This window comes from Mustelus asterias, chromosome 7, assembly GCF_964213995.1.
Source record: "Mustelus asterias chromosome 7, sMusAst1.hap1.1, whole genome shotgun sequence".
Classification (NCBI taxonomy): domain Eukaryota; kingdom Metazoa; phylum Chordata; class Chondrichthyes; order Carcharhiniformes; family Triakidae; genus Mustelus; species Mustelus asterias.
Genome location: NC_135807.1, coordinates 85,305,428 through 85,322,912, shown reverse-complemented (window position 1 = coordinate 85,322,912; position 17,485 = coordinate 85,305,428). Strand labels below are relative to the sequence as shown.

The following is a 17,485-nucleotide window of genomic DNA, read 5'->3' as shown; positions in this document are numbered from 1 at the left end:
AGAAAATCAGGGAGTAACATTTGTAATCCTCCCCTCCTCTCGCACTGCTCAAAGAATGATTGAAAATTGTAGCCAGAGCCCCTGTAATTTCCATCCTTCACAATTTGAGCAGTGTTACTTCTTTTTGACAATAACAGGATAAGGTGATAACTAAATTAATGTGTGCAATGTTTGTGCTGAGGAACAGAGAATACATGTCAAATACACTCCCAAAATACACATTTACCAAAAAGACATTTGTTCCACTGGAACTGTGGAAGCTTGCCTCATTTCAGCATTGACAAATTGATAGGGTTAAGGGCAGATAAGTCCCCTGACCCTGATGGCTTGTATCCTAGGATTCTAAAGGAAGTAGCTACAGAGATAATGTTTATAATTGTTTATAATTGTTTATAATTTCCAAACATCCTTGGACTCTGGAGAAGTACCGGAGGATTGCCAAAGTGACACACCTATTCAAAAGGAGAGGGAGGCAAAAAGCAGGTAACTGTAGGCCAATTAGCCTAATATCTATTGTAGGAAAAATGCTGGAATCAATTATTAAGGAATAGCAGCACATTTGGAAAATCATAATCTAATCAAGCAGAGGCAGCATGGCTTCATAAAAGGAAAATCGTGTCTGACTAATTTTTCGAATGAGATACAACCAGAGCGGATGGATCAAGGGGAACCTGTTGATGTGTTGTATTTCAACTTCCAGAAGGCGTTCAACAAGGTAACTCACAAAAACGGTAAGTCATAAGGTAAGAGTCTATGGTGTTGGGAGATAGTATATTTTGGCATGGATAGAGAATTGGCTAATGGACAGGAAACAGCGAGTGGGGGTAGAGGGCTTCTTTTTCAGGTAACCAATCGGGTTCCACAGAGATCAGTGCTGGGACCAGAACTGTTTACAATATATATTAATGACTTGGAGGAAGGAAGCAAATGACCTGTCACAAAATTTGCAGATGACACAAAAATAGGTGGAAAGGCAAGTTGCGAGAGGGCTACAAACAGTTTACAAAGAGATATCGATAGGCTAAGTTGGCAAATGGAGTACAATGTGAGAAATTCTTAAGTTGTTCATTTTGGAAGAGGGAACAAAAGAACAAAGTATTATTTAAATGGAGAAAAACTGCAGAAAGCACAAAGGGACTTGGAGGTACTTGTGCATGAAACGCAGGTGCAGTCGGTAATCAGGGAGAAAATTGGAATGTCGACCCTTATTATTTCAAGGGGGTCGAACTATAACCGTAGGGAAGTCGTGCTGCAACTGTACTGGTGAGGCCACATTTAGAGTAGTGTGACAGTTATGGTCCACTTTTTTAAGACAATATATTTCATTGGAGGCAGTTCACAGAAGGTTCACTAAGATGGTCCCCGGCATGGAGGGATTGTCTTATGAGGACTCTACTCTTTGGAATTTAGAAGAATGAGAGGTGATCTCATTGAAACAGAAGATTCTTAAGGGGTTTGACAGGGTCAATGCTGAGAGGATCAGCCATGATCCTATTGAATTGCGGAGCAGACACGAGGGGCCTAACGGCCGACTTTCGTTTCTATTTCTATGGTCTTATTGTCCTATAGAAATCACTGAATCGGCATTGCTACAACATCAGCATTTGTGTCACAAGATCTAATTTTAGTAAACAAGTGCCATGCAGTAATATTGGTAACGGTACGACATGGTGCATTTTCTCAACAAATACCTATCATCATTCAGTCAGAAAACTCTGCAGTCTATTACCAAGCTTTGGATTCTGGCACGGAAATAATGAGATACAACAGACCTCAGTAAAACTTGCAGATTTTTGACCAGTCTCCCTCCCCCACCCCCTAGTCATAACTGCTCTTTATATCACCACCACTTGTTGGGCATGCCACATAGTGGTTATCATGCTACTATCTCTAAAAAGAAACAATTGGTCTCATCAAATGACATATTGCTCAGCTTGCATCTTTTCAAGTGCTTATTTCAGAAGTTTCAGAGCTCTTGAAACAGGAACACTTTGCCTGTCATTATCCACCTCAGAGATAATGAGGAAATACATTAAAAGTATCACTTGCCTTGGTTACACTACCCAAAATAAATCCAAACCAGTATCATTGCTGTGTATATTCAACATTATCATTACCTATATGCTACAGGAAAACTACTTAAACTAAACGCTTTAATCTTAAATGATCTGTTTCTTACATAATCCTTTTAATTCATCACCTCAAATTACTCCCACCAAAATGAAACCACTCATACACCTTAGAGTAACAAAACTTTAAATCCTCTCTGGACATAATCCAAATACAGAATAAAGCCCACCAACACTGGATAATTTCGTTAATCAAGAAGTTTGTTTTATGTTTTGCACTGTATTTGGTGAATATGGAATTTTGCAGAAGACACAGTAGAAAATGACACGGACTCCGTCAACTCAAACTGATCTGATGGTTTCAAACAGTTGACAGTGATCAACTCTAAATGTTAGCCCAATTTATCACCATTGTATGCCAAGAGTATCTATACTTGATCTTAGCCAAAAGACCAAGAAGCGATCCCGTTTCTTGGCCACACTGGAAAAACAATTAATCTTGTAGATAATCTTAATACATTGTATATCTCTGAATGACCCAAGAGAATTGCCTCTTAAATAACAGTTAAGAACTGAATCTAAGGCGTAGCAAGCTTTCAAAACAGTTGAGCATCTTAGAAGCATATATACACATCGTAGCTTCTAATTAAAAAAATTAGTTAAAGCAGGATTTTTAAACAAACTTCATAAATTGAAGACTTTGATGGGAAAGCAGTTTTTAATTTTGTGTCATTTTCTATTCCATGGCATCTGCAAAACTCCAAATTCAAACAAGTCCTTCCAACAATTCCCAAGGTATATATTTGTGTCAAGGTTGTCAACTTGTGTCATAGTTGTATTCATGATGAAGAACACAATTAATTTAACATAACCAGATTAATGGACATGATAATGAAGGATCTTTGCTCATTTTTTGCAACAGCAAGATAGTGTGAAAAACATTTGATGCGATTTGGCAAGTGAAAATTAGAAAAATTAGATACCCATCACCTAATCATCCAGAAAAGGTTATATTGTTTTAACGTTTTCTGCGCTGCACAAATTTCCATAAGTTTCACATATATTTCCAGAACTGAAATTACCTTTTCTTTTAGAAATATACAAATGTGTAGTAGGAGGCCACTCAGCTCCTTGAGCCTGCTCTGCCATTCAATAAGATAATGTTTGATCTGATTGTAACCTCAAATCCACATTCCCAACTACTCTTGATAACTTTTCTCACCACCTTGCTCATCAAGAATCTATCTACCTCAACCTTAAAGATATTCAAAGATTCTTCATCCACCACCTTTTGAGGAAGAGAGTTCCAAAGACACACTACCCTCAGGAATTAATTCTGCTCATTTGCCTTAAATGGGCAATCCCTTATTTTAAAGCAATAACCCCCACCTCGAGATTCTCCAAGAGGAAACAATCCTTTCCACATCCACTCTGCCAATACCCCTCAGGATCTTATGTTTCAAACAAGTCACCTCTTCTAAATTCCAATGGATACAAGCCTAGCTTGTCTAACGTTTCATCTAATACAACCATCCCAGAGTATTTATTAATCGCGTAAACATCCTCTTGAGTTGCTTCCAATGTATTTACATCCTTCCTTAAATAAGGAGACCAATTCCGTAAACAGTCCTTTGGATGTAGTGTCACCAATGCCCTGTGTACTGAAGCATAACCTCCCTACTTTTGTATTCAATTCCTCTCACAGTAAAAGCTTTCCTAATTAATTACTAGCCTACATAACCAACTTTTTGTAATTCATGCACTAGGACACCCGGAATTCTCTGCACTTCAGAGCTCTGCAATCTCTCACTCTTTGGACAATGTTTTTTTCCTCTTCCTGCCAAAATGGACAATTTCACATTTTTCTACATTATACCTTAGTTGTCAGATCTTTGTCTACTCTGTTAACCTATCCAGATCCCTTTGCAAGCTCCTTATGTCCTCTTCACAGCTTATTTTCCGATCTATTTTGTATCAGCAAAATTAGCAACAATACCTTCATTCAAGTCATTTAGATAAATTGGAAATTGGAGTCAAGGTCCCAGCACTGATCTCTGTGGCACACCACTCATTACATCTTTCCAAACAGAAAATGACCTATTTATGCCCATTTCCTGCCAGCGAGCCAATCTTCTATCCATGCCGTATGTTATCCACTACACCAGGAGCTTTTATTTTCTGCAATAGAATTTGCCATGAGCACAGCTAGTGTGGTACCATTATTCAAGAAGGGAGAAACCAGGAAACGACAGGCCAGTCATTCTAACCTTAGTGTTGGAGAAGCTATTGGAAATTCTGAGAAACAGGATTAACCTCTCTTCTCACCCTCAAACTGAATGTAACATTCAATTACATTATGACTGTTGTTACCTAGGCGTGCAATCACAATCGATGGTCATTAATTAACTCCATCTCACTGCACAATACTAGGCCAAGTTCGGTTTCTGGTAGAACACCGACTCCAGCACGGTTCAGGCGTAGACAGTCCCATTTATATAGCACCCCCTTCCTCCAATGCTCCACGAATCAGAGCCCACTTCTACCACAGCCAGTCTTTGAGCAATGCATTGATTTCTCTCATCTTTTTTGCCCAATGCAAATTTGCATGTTGTTCAAGCAATAATACAAAAATTACTACCTTTGAGTTTCTGCTTCTTAATTTGGTGCCTATCTCCTCATACTGATATGCAGAACCTCTTTCAGTGGCTTACCTATGTCGTTGGTATCTACATGGATCATGATGACCGGATCCTCCCCCTTTCAAGTTCCTCTTCAGCCCCAAGTAGATGTCCTGAACCCCAACAGGCAACACAGCCTTCAAGACTCTCACACTTTGCGGCAGGAATAGTGTCAATCCCCCTCATTATACTCTCCTCTACTACCACCATATTCCTTTTACTCCTGCCTCTTGATTGGCTTCCTGTGCCATGGCCAGTCAGCTCATCCATCCTGTAGCCCGACTCTCATCCAAACCAGCTGAAAGAGCCTTAAATGTGTTAGACAATTGCAAAGTCTTTGCCTAACACACTTCTGCCCTCTGGGTCCCCTTACCTGTCCACTCACATTCACACCCTTGGGCACCACTTAGCAGATACTCACCAAACTGCTAGTTTCTTCCCCTGCAGTAGAGGAAGAACCAATTTCGACAGGGTGGAAAAGTTAAAAAAAGCAAAGAAACAGCATCTAACTCTTCCACTCACCCAACTTCCAATACTCTTGTTCAAAGTCACACTCTTTGCAGCAACAGGACTATTTATTTAGACAGAAACTAAAGACTTAGCTTAGCTGCAGGTACAGAAATTTTTTTTAAGTTAGTTCCCTTAATTAACAAACTTCAACTGCTCTCCAGTGGAGTTTGTACATCCCTGTTTAAGCCGGATTGACATTTAGAATTTAAACAATAAATTTCAGTCAGATGTTAAATACAAACAAAATTAGATTTGTAGAGATGAAGATTCCCTCACTCACCCAACTCGCAGCACTCTTGATCAAAGTTGCAGTTCAGTGCTACCTATTACAGATCCAACATCCAAAATTCAGCACCCTCGGGAACAAGACTGTGCCAGATTCTGAACTACATGCTGGATCAGATGAATGCAGGCAGGTGATAAAGGTAAGCATTTTACGTGAAAGTTTCTGAACTGGCCTGAAGTTGTTTCATCTTATGTTTCAGAGGTCAACAATCCTCCCGGACACATGTATGAACCATAGAATCCCCAGGTCCTCCCTCCATCCTATCCCCATAACCCCACACATTTACCATGGTTAATTCATATAACCTAGACATCTTGGAACACTAAGGAGTGATACAGTATGGCCAATCCACCCAACCTGCACATCTTTGGAGTACTGGGAGAAACCGTAGCATGCTGAGGAAACCCATGCAGATACAGGGAGAACATGCAAACTCCACATAGACACTGTGCCACCCATGATATATTTTTGGTGAGGCAAGTTCCTCATATTTGATTCCCATATTTAATATCCAGGGTTTAGAATGAGGACGCCAAAAAACACTTTTACATGGCTACAATGATTTCAAGGAAGCACCTACATAACCACATATTATTTTTCTAAGATTTCGCAGTTATAAAACCTTATGACATAGGAACAGAATTAGGCCATTCAGCCAACTGTGTCTGCTCCATCATTCAATCATGGCTGATAGGTTTCTCAAACCCATTCTCCTGCTTTTTCCCCCGTTACCCTTGATCTCTTTACCAATCAGGAACCCATCTATCTCTAATGTGTTCAATGAACTGCTCTTCACAGCCTTCTTTGGCAATGAATCCATAGATTCACCACCTTCTGGCTGAAGAAATTCTTCTGGGAATACCGGCATTTTTTCCGCCGATTCACCACATTTTGTGGGCAGAAAGAAAAATGTCCTGTTTGCGGACAACGGGATTTGGGGTATTGTATCGTCTATAAGATCCTAAACAAGAATATAATCCAGAAATGCACATTAATCAATGAACACCATCATAAGAGACCATCAAACCTAGCTACACATTTAACAAACAAGAAAGGATACCCATGTAATCAGATGGATAGATCACTGTTCTTTATACAAACGCCGATTTGATGTCATTTATAATGTAGGCATAAGAACACAATAGAAGACAACCACATGGTCTGCTCTGCCATTCTATGCTATCATGACTGAACTCCTGCCTTAACTCCACTTTCCCATCCTGCTCCCCATAGACTGATTCTGAGAATTAAGGGAAATCCACATATTTCTAATTTAAAAAAAGGGAGAGAGAGATATGGCGAACAAGGAAGGTGGATTTGAGACAAGGCGAGATCAGCCACGATCTGATTGAATGGTGGAGCAGGTTCAAAGGGCTGAATTTCCTACTTCTGCTCCTAATTCCCATGCTCCTATGTTCCTATTTTGACCCGGAACATATTCAATGATGGAACACCCACAATGTATTTGGGTAGAAAATTACAAAGATTCACAATCCTCTTGAGAAGAAACTTCTCTTCAGTTCAAAATGACCCCTTATCCTGAAGCTGTGCCCATGTTCAAGATTACCATATCAAGCAAGCCCTTTCAGAATCTTGTTTGTAGCATTTGATCACTGATTTCTAAATTCCAGAATGTATAGGTCCAAATAACTTAGCTTCTCACCAACAACAACTAGGAACCAATCTAGTGAACCTTCACCGTAGTATCGCCAATGTAAGCCTTTCCTTCTTTAAGCGCAACCCTTTTGCCAATATTTTGGAAGTTTAATGTACCTCCAAAAAAAATTTAATATACAGGTTAACATGTCTATCACAGAACCATGCAGGTACTATTCAGTTGCAAGTAGAAATGTATACACAAGTGTATACACGCTGTGGAGCATTTGTTTTCCCAAATTTCTGGCATGCTTTCCAGATTTCCAAAGCGAGTTAACCCATTAGTATAACATTAAATGATGATTTCAGCAAAATTATCTAGCTTGTTGAGCTAAATTATTAAAAATATACCATATAAACAGCACGCAGAAATATAATCTTATTTATTTTGATTGTCAAATTGAAAGTGCACAGATAGTATGGATACAAATAGGTTTAACTTAAAACACGGCAGTTTTTGAAAATATATAATGAATATATATTAAAATTAGGTTATTGATTATCCAGTTTAACGTTTGTCATATCAAACAAACAAAATAAGCGTGTTAGGCATCAAAACAAAATCAAAATTTCTGCAGTCAAACACTGGGTTTAATATTACTTTCCCTGTCTGGAAAAAAAAACAATCTACTCTGGGTTATGCAAATTCAATTGATCTCCACTCTATGTAAAAAGCTGAAGTTAATTTTCTTTTGAGAAATCCCTTGCAGATCTTTCCAACCTTTAATAATTTGGATTAAATTGGTTTAAGTGTTTTGAATTGTTTACCACTAAGACGTACAATGTCTGATTTCGGACAGCTACTTCATTAAATGAACAGTCCAGCCATTTACATACATTGTAAACTACAATTTTCTCCTTTTCATTCCATTTGATCATAATGGTATGTATGTACCGAGAAAAACTAAGTCAACTAAACCCAAATACAAGTTAAACATATTAATTTGTTAAATCTCATTTATTAAATGGATTAAAACTTCGAAATATCAGTTTCACATTTGAATATAGAAACCCGACAGTGCAAAAGGAGGCCATTCAGCCCATCAAGTCTGCACCGACCACAACCCCACCCAAGCCTTATCCCCATAACCCCACATATTTATCCTGCTAATCCCGCTAACCTATGCATCCCGGGACACTAAGGGGCAATTTAGCACGGCCAATGCACCTAACCTGCACATCTTTGGACTGTGGGAGGAAACCGGAGCATCCAGAGGAAACCCACGTAGACACGGGAGAACGTGCAAACTCCACACAGACGGTGACCCAAGCCGTGAATTGAACCCAGGTCCCTGGAGCTGTGAGGCAGCAGTGCTAACCACTGTGCCGCCCTATGTAGCTTGGTTTTGCACTGAGTACACCTTGAAGCGAGTGTTCAGGTATTAAATTAGGAATTAAAATGGGAGAAGATATCAGCTTCTAACACATACTACTATCAATTAACTTCCTAATATTTGCACCAAGGATTAAAAAGCTATACACTCAAATGGAATGGGGAATTCACAAAAATGATCACAATTGTTAAGAATTTTCACCTGCCTTTTGATGAACTCAGCACCATTCCCAGCTACTCTGATGCACAAGTCAATCTGAGCCACCAGAATCTGACCCTTAATTTCCATGCTCTAAATTGAAAACAAAATACTGGACTATCAGGACTGCAAGTCTATTTGATCTATTCAGAACTACACGTCTACATTTAAAATAATTTACAAGTTTAAATTACATGGCTTCTGTATTCCTTGGGTTAAAACATTCTCCCACTAACTTCCTGCAGTACCATCCCACTTTTCCTTGAGTAATCCTCAGTTACGTCCAAATAAGAGACTTGCCTTCACTTATATGACATTATATGGTTAACATAACAGCAAAAGTGGATACGTAGCTCTCATTAAAAATGTCACCACTGACGTGTCTGCCCATAATAAGTAGTAATGCAAACCTCCCCTTGCCCTATTTTTTTTTAAACTTAAGGACAGAACACTAAATGGTTGAGGACCATGTTAGTTTGAACTATTTAAAGTAAATTGAAAACAAAAGATAGCTGGTAACAACTGTTAAGGTAATAATTTATAGTTGCATAGTTCATGTAATAAATAGACCATCATGGAATTTATGGCAGCAAGTTCATTGTTTTAGGTTTTTTTTCTATCAGCTTGAGTGCATAATCTGGTTGATATGCTTTGTTTACACTGAAATCATCTTTGTTTCTGTTCGATCTTTTCCTTATTTCCTGTTTAATCCTCATTTTCTACAGCAGGAATTCAATTTAATTTCAAATGACTGCCCACTGGTTCCTCCCCCAAACATTGACTGTAGGGAAACCACAACTAACCCAATTTTATCCTTGCCCAACATCTACATAATTCCAAGATGGGTCACATGATCAGGGGATTGGCCAGTTCTGTCAGGCATCAAACCCAGGATTTTTCACGTTTATACAGTTCAGTTTCAAAAACATTAATGATTTTCAACTCCAATCAGCAGGGCCCTGTGAAATAATTGATGGTAGGTCTATTTTCTGTGCCTGGGATTAGAAATTCAGCAAACATAATTGGCCTGAGCAGAAAACCCACCATAAAATGGCAAATATGTTTCATAGATTGAATATTGCAGAATAATTAAGGGTATGTTTACTGAAGGACCTTGTCTTGAGTTTTAATATAAACAATGAAAAGGCTAGAAATTAAAGTACCAAATTTGTGATTGAATTCAGATGGAGATTATATGGATTGTTTCACATAGATTACCTGATTTCTAATAATTGCATCAGGAACATGGGAAATTATGAAGTTTCTTCACATAATCGAGAACATTAGTTTTTATAAGCTTACAGATCTTAATTTCAATTCAATACAACAGTATCATCTGCATTTCAGACACCACATAAACTGTCCTAAACTGTTTCAGCTCATGGTCTAATACTAATCTGCTTCATGAATCTTGGTTCAAAAATACTACCACTTGACCTTTTGGCTAAGATCAAGCCCTAGATCAAGCCCCAGATCAAGCCCAACATGGGCTGCAGTGCCTTATCTTGTCGACTTGGATTGTGTTGGTCTCTCTTACAAGAACCATGTGTATAATATACAATTTTTACTCATGATTTCAGATCTCCGTTACCAACCTCATATTTAAGACAATAACCATGGGTCACAAACTTTCTAAGTTAAGATCTACCAGAAACTTGGAAAGCAGAAGTACATTATCTGCAAGGTACATTTGAATTAAATAAATTTAACTCTTTAAAAGGAGTTATGAGAACTGGTGCTTATGAACTGGCTGCATTTAACTGCCAGATTGTCTTTAATTTCCACATCTGCATTAGTAAAATGCTAATTTAACTTGAAAGGCATTTAAAAGGTCATTTTTAAATATTAAATTTAATCTTACTGCCCCACACAAACAATACAGTGATTGAATTATCAAATACACAAAACCTAACACTTCATTCTTCAGAACTTGAATGTTATCCGTGAACAAATCTTTATTGAAAATTTTCACCTCCTTTTGTTTGTACTAAACTTCATAGCTCAGCTTACTTTGCCTGTTCTTTAAGTGTTGCAATTTGCATCTGATGATTCAGTTCACTTTACATTATTAGAACTATTTGGACATTTTAATTAAGCAATGCAAGTAACACAGCAAATTAATCTAGTCCTAGTAAATTTTAATTTTAAATGAACAGACTTCAGAGCAGAAGTTTTTTGAACAGAAATTGACACAAACCCACCTAAACCATGACCAAACAATCAAATCCTGGCAAGACCAATTTATGCCAACAATTTCAACGATTTTCACTGTGGCATGAAATTAATTTAAAAGTAGCTCACAAATGTTAGCTTTCCTCAAATTGAGCCAATTTTCGCTTCACAAACTTCTGTTCACTATATCAACAGCAAAAGCAGAAAGAGAGAGAACAGGTAAAGGATAACAAAAGAAAGATGTTTAGAAGACAAACATGAAAATGAAAAAAAAAACTAATGAGCTTATATATTAATTTCTTAATCATAATAAAAGCGCTGCGATCAAAATTGAAAACTAAACTTAATAAATTGAGATTTCAGCCAAGAATGATGGCTGGCAAATTTGAGACCACGCATCACAACGGTCCCACTGAGAGTAAATGCCACTGCACTGATGTTTTTAAAATGGCAATATTGAAATATTTTTCCAGTAACACTGTTGGAATAAAATCTTCTAAAGGGGTTCAGCTTTGACTATGGAAATTAAATATTTAATTCTAATTGTGTCTGTTCCACTTAGGAAAAAATAAATTTATTTTAAACAACCTTGTGTTATACAAAATCTGCACTGGGAAACCAATAGATTCCAAGAAATTAATCTTGCATTCTGTTGAAAAAACCTTCTTTTGGGAATATACCTTACGTAAAAAATACTGCCAGATAGCTTCAGAAAAAGTTTCAGGTACTAATTAAGATGGTATGCATTTGCAAAGTAAATACTTAGTAAACAGCTTGGAATCTGAAATGAAACATCAGGGACAATTAATCTCTGGATTTTTCTATTATTTGCCCAATACTACTTTGAAAGGTCTAAATCTTGAAGAGTACCTGGATACCTCCTTATTAAAATATAAAATATTTCAATAGAAGTTAAATTTTCAAACCTTACAACTGAGTTAACAATAGTTATTCAGCCAAGGGAATACTTCATACAAGTGCATAGTGAAAACACTGGCAAGAATTTCTCTAAACCTGCATAATTCTATGTAGTATTTTCAGTAAAGCTGGTCACAGGCTCTACCCACTCAGCTGATGTGAAAAAGAACTGATTGCAATAATACTGCAAGACATATTTAATTGCATTAAAATACTGTAATAGATAACACATGCAGATGCAATACTGTACAATCCTGGGGTTCAAGTCATATTAGTAAACTTTTACTTCCACACAAAGTTGCTGATGTTCTCAGAATCTGTTGATTATTTTAAAATCTTTATATAACCCCAGCTATATTGGTCTATATACATCATGTCTTATTCCATTTTCATTGACATTTCATCCTGAAATAGTCAGTTGATTTATATGCACCTATAAACATTTTTTTCTCTGAAACTCCATCCTGAGTGTACCCTCCACCTGTGATGTTACAAAAACAAGAGGAAAACTGAAGGAATTGAAAAAATGAAACTGTAAACAGGACTTTCAGATAAAAGTAAATGAGTGACAGTGGGCTCATCTGGGGTGGATGCAATTACAGTAATTTGAGACAGACTGTTCTTCTAGACTGGTACAATACCTTTCACAAGGCAGCTGTGCCTTTTCAAATTACCCTCTCCATAATGTTGTCTTTGGGAGTTATAAAAAAGGCATGTTGCAGCAAGAAGCATGTTATAAAGAGGGTTTTATATAATTTGTCGATTAACATTAAATAGCCCAGTATGTATTGCCACAGAGCATTTAATTTTTGCCTGCCAGTTATCAACAACTGCATTTCTGCTCTTGACCTCTCCAACTTACCATGCTGGTATTATTCAAATCCAAATTTTAAAAGTTAACACTGGTTGATTGCTTAAAATCTGGGTTTGAATTAGGCTAAATTTATGTAGCACAGTGAATAGATATTTGCAGTAGGAAGCGTTATCGCAGACTTTTATTTGAAACTTGCATTTTAAAAACCTTCCAGAAACCCATGTCTCTCCATTATCACAGTTCAGCAGCAGAATGAAACTAATGCAGTCATTGGTGTAGTTCTGCGAATTATGTATATGATAATTTACAGCTCTCTTCAGAATGCACTGCAAGAACGCATTATCAATGTCTGATGATTTCTCGATCATCGAAATTGGCTCAGGCCGATGTCACTGGTGGTCACACTGGGTAGGTTTAATTTAGAACCTAGGGACAAATTTCAGAAGCATATCTATATTAAGTCTTACAACCTTGATGTTTAATATAAATTAGTTTGCTATTGAACCAAACAAATTCCCCAGTCAAGTTTGTACAGTTTTGAAAACAACATTTTGCAAGATCCTGATCAAGGGTTTAGTTGGCCTAATAACTAGTGTTCTCCAAAACCTAACATGCTGCATTCCAGCATTTTCAGTTACTGATTTTGAGCATCTACATTTTCTTATTCAAAATGATATTGTTAATGTTTTGACTTAACTGTTTTAAAGTACGAGCTGTGTGAATGCAGTACTTAATCTAACAAACGTTTCAAGCGTGGTCTTTAATTAATGTCAATTTTGATTTACTTAGTTTAAAAAAGTGGACCAACTCGCCTTACATTCTGCACTGCTGCAAAATAAATTCTTAAACCAAACGTATTATAGCTGTGCGAGGGCAACAAAACTTAGTGAAGAAAAAAAAGTTGGAAGTCACAATCGTGGAAGATCTGGTGCTTTTTTTGGTGCTGCCTGTGTCTCCCGTCCCCTTTCCAAATACAGGGTGAACTGGACTGTAATGTGATCCCCCCGGTGTTATGTTCCGATCCATGGGACATGGTGCCATGTAAACAGGGTACGAGATCAAATTCCGTTCCGATCAATAGATCCAAACTAAATTCAATCTGTTGTGTAAATGGATTAAGGACCTTGGGGGATGGGACTGAGGGAGAGCCAGAGAAAGATAACTTAAACCTTAACGCCTATCGTAGCTTCGAGTAACCTGAAGAGCCACTAATATAATCAGGGCTTTAAATCTGAAGTAAATGGAGTCACAGCAATCGAAACGAAAACAGGATCAGCAATGGCTACTTAACACCATCCCCCACTCGGGGAGGAAGCCGAGACTGCCTTTTGCAGTATAATTTATAGCCACTCTCACCTCCATGAAGGCTACAGCCGACGGGTCATTCTCCCGGTGCTCGGTGTAAAGGTGATGCCGCAGCAGCGTGGTTCTCCTGTAATTGCGGCTTCCTTTCACGAACTTGTTGCGGTTATTGTTGCTCCCCAGGCCGCTGTTGGCCCGCAGGCACCAGGAGCAATACATGAGGCCCGTCTCCTGCTCATACTGAAGCCACGGAAACTCCTGCAACCACGACCTCTGGAAAGTGCGCTGTTGCGGCAGCAGTAAGGACTGAGGCCGCCCAAGCAGGGTCAACCCGACTCCTCTCCGGCGGCAGCCGCTGTTTTCCTCCTCTTCCTCCTCGGCCTCTTGCCCCACTTTGGCGGCGGGTCCTTCCCCGGAGGTCACGGCTCGCTCCTCGCTCCCGGGCCTGTCTGCCCTTTCCTCTTCCTCGACCGGCGGCGGAGGAGGAGGAGGAGGAGGCGGCGGCGGAGGCGGCGGCGCCGCCGCCTCCTCCTCCTCTTCGGACTCGTTGCTGCTGATGGAGCCGCCGTCCACCACCCGCACCGAGACCTCTTGCTCCGGGTACTCATCGTCCACCACCACCGTCTCGACCCAGTCCTCCTCCGGGGCGGGAGCAGGAGCAGGAGCGGCCTCGGCCTGGGCACCGTCCAGCGCGGGGAGATCGGCCAGTTTACTCGGACTGACCGAAGAGAAGGCCCCGTTCGAAGCCTCGCTGCTGCTGTTGTTGTGCGGCCCGAGTTCGGGTTCGATCTTGGGGGTGGCGGCAGCGGCGGCGGCGGCTCCGGTGCGGAAAGCCAGTGAGCGCCTGTTCCTCTCGTCGGACATTGTGTGTGTGAGGGAGGGGGGGTGGGGGGAGGGGAGGGGTCGCTGATCCGAGCCCTGGCCCGGCGCGGGGGGGGACCTCCTTTCCCGCGAGAACCTTTTTTTTCACTGCTTTCCCCCCCTCCCCTTCTCTTTGCCAGTCAAACTCCGGAGCCGGATGAATTGGGAAAAGTTGCGGGGAGACCAGGCCGGGGCCGCGCCGCCTGAGGAGCCGGTGCTGAGCGGGCCGCCGCGCGTGCGATCCAGTGTCCAGCCGCTCGTGCCGCTGGCTCGCGCGCTCTCGCTGTGTGTCTCTCTCTCTCTCCCTCGCGCTGCTCCCCGCCCCCCCCCCTACCTACTCCAGCCCCAGCGGCTCCCAGTCCGCCAGACACGCAGCGGACGCCAACGGGCAAAGCTCCCAGACTGCACCGCGCGCCGCACGGTTGCCAACAAGCCTCAGACCCAAGTCCGGTTCCCCCCCCCCCGGCCAACCAGTGGCCAAGTCAGTCACTCTCTTTAATTTATAACACATATAGATGTACATTTTCTGTTTCCCTTCAATTAATCCCCATTCATCTTGCAAACGGTTCTTAGTTTCCAGCCTGACCATCGCGTGGTAGAACTCCCACCCACCTGACGAAGGAACAGCCTGTTCCGAAAGCTAGTGGCTTTTGCTACCAAATAAACCTGTTGGACTTTAACCTGGTGTTGTTAGACTTCTTACTGACCATCGCAGCATATCGCTCAGACTATTAATCCAGCAACCCAGCTAAATGTTCCCAGGGACCTGGGTTCGAATCCTGCCACGGCGGCAGACAGTGGAATTTTAATACAATTTTTAAAAATCTGGAATTGAGAATCTACTGCCAATTGTGAAACGATTAAAAGCAAATTACTGCAGATGCTGGAATCTGAAACCCGAAAGAGGAAATGCTGGAAAATCTCAGCAGGTTTGGCAGCATCTGTGAGGAGAGAAAAGAGTTGACGTTTCGATGACCCTTTTGTCAAAGCTCTCTCACCATGAAACGATTGTCGATTGTCAGAAAAACCCATCTGGTTCACTAATGTCCTCAAGGTAAGGAAATTTGCTGCCCTTACCTGGTCTGGACTACATGTAACTCCAGAGCCACAGCAGTGTCAACACTCCTCTGAGGGCAACTAGGAATGGCCATCCAGCGACACCCATGTCCTACGACCAAATAATCCTGTTTGTTTTTTGCACAAGTGTGTCCAGTTCTCAGGAAGTAATTAACCGTGCTACATTTATCTAGCACACAATTTCCCCCTTCGCCAAAAGGCTGGGTGATTGTAAACCCTGACGGGGATCGGGTAATATATTTGTGACCCCGAACAATGTGAAATATCCGGCTGTGGAATTGCCCTAATTTGGATTGTGTCTCCAGAAAGCAGTTTTGGAGCTCCTTCATGTTAGGATGATGTACTGGTGTCCAGGGCAGTGATTTGATGTGATAAATCAAGAGCACCATAAAGAACTTTACTGACAGAATCCTAAAAACATTGGCTTCAGTACAGTTTTTTTATTCACCATAGCACATTAGCCCAATGAGCATTAAGCAAAGAAGTAAAATTCTGCAGATGCTAGAAATCTGAAACAAAAACAGAAAATACTGGAAATACGCAACAGGTCAAGCAACACCCTTGGAGAGAGAAACCAGGTTAATGGTGGTCCAGGATTTTATGGACGTCCCCTGCATTTTTGAAGGCAGGGGTCATGCAAAATGCAGCATGTGGCCTGCCAACCACCATCCCAATTGCCCCCGACTGTTTCCCATTTTACAGGGGCATCAGATGGCCAGCCTGCCCTTGGGCCTATTGAGGCCCTTAACTGGCCAATTAATGGCTCCTTGAGTTCTTAATCCTGCTTCCACTCATTTTTACCCGCAGCAGGGGAATGCCGAATGCTAAGCAGGTACCCAGCAGCTTTCACTGGGCAAGCTGGTGTCAGGGAAGGGGGAGATGGAATCATTTTTTGGGGTTCCCTTTGTGTCCATCAGATACACCCCTCCCCCAAGAACATATCCTGCCTTTACCTCTCCCCATCCATGGCCTTCAATTCCAGCCCATCCCACCAACCCCTGGCAGTCTGGATCCCGGACTTACTGAATTTTAGACTCCATAGCCTTCCCTTTAAGGTATCACTATAGTCCCAACAGTGGCAACCGCTTGCACCTGGTGCTCCTGGGACCACAATGTTGTCTCTTTTTTTTGATGGACGGGTTGCCAACTGACCTGTTCAGCGGATGTTGAGATAACGGCTGGGGGTGGCATGGAAGAATATGACTCTGTAAAATCCAACCCAGTTTTTCAGATCAGTGATGTTTCATTAGAACTTCACTAAATAAACCTGAGCATAACAGAGAGCAAGAGTAAAAGTTAAGGGCCAGAAATGCCAATTCCAGTACATAGAAGCAAAATCCTGGAACTTTCTAATGGCACTGTGGAATACCAACATCAGACAGACTACATAAGTTAAAGAACGTGACTCACTGCCACCTTCTGAAGGGCAATAAATACCTTACCAGAAACCCGCATGTTCTAAAAACAAATACAAAAAGAATCCGCCTAATGGTTGCAATGGTTTTGTATAGCTTTTCTAACAGTACATCATCACAATGCGTACACTAAGCCAATTCCAGTCATGATGCCACTTCAAGTCATGCTATCAAAACACAGACACTGATTATACC

The 17,485-nt window shown here is 40.7% G+C and overlaps 1 protein-coding gene across 1 annotated transcript in view; it reads right to left on the bottom strand.

Moving 5' to 3' along the window:
* zbtb10 (zinc finger and BTB domain containing 10) overlaps nt 1-15,090 on the bottom strand; it is a 68,061-nt gene extending 52,971 nt beyond the window's left edge. Inside the window, exon 1 of the mRNA XM_078216367.1 lies at nt 13,992-15,090. Coding sequence (XP_078072493.1) covers nt 13,992-14,801 — 810 coding nt within the window. The 5' untranslated portion in view covers nt 14,802-15,090. The remainder of the gene's footprint in view (nt 1-13,991) is intronic.
* Between the last annotated feature and the right edge of the window lie 2,395 nt (nt 15,091-17,485).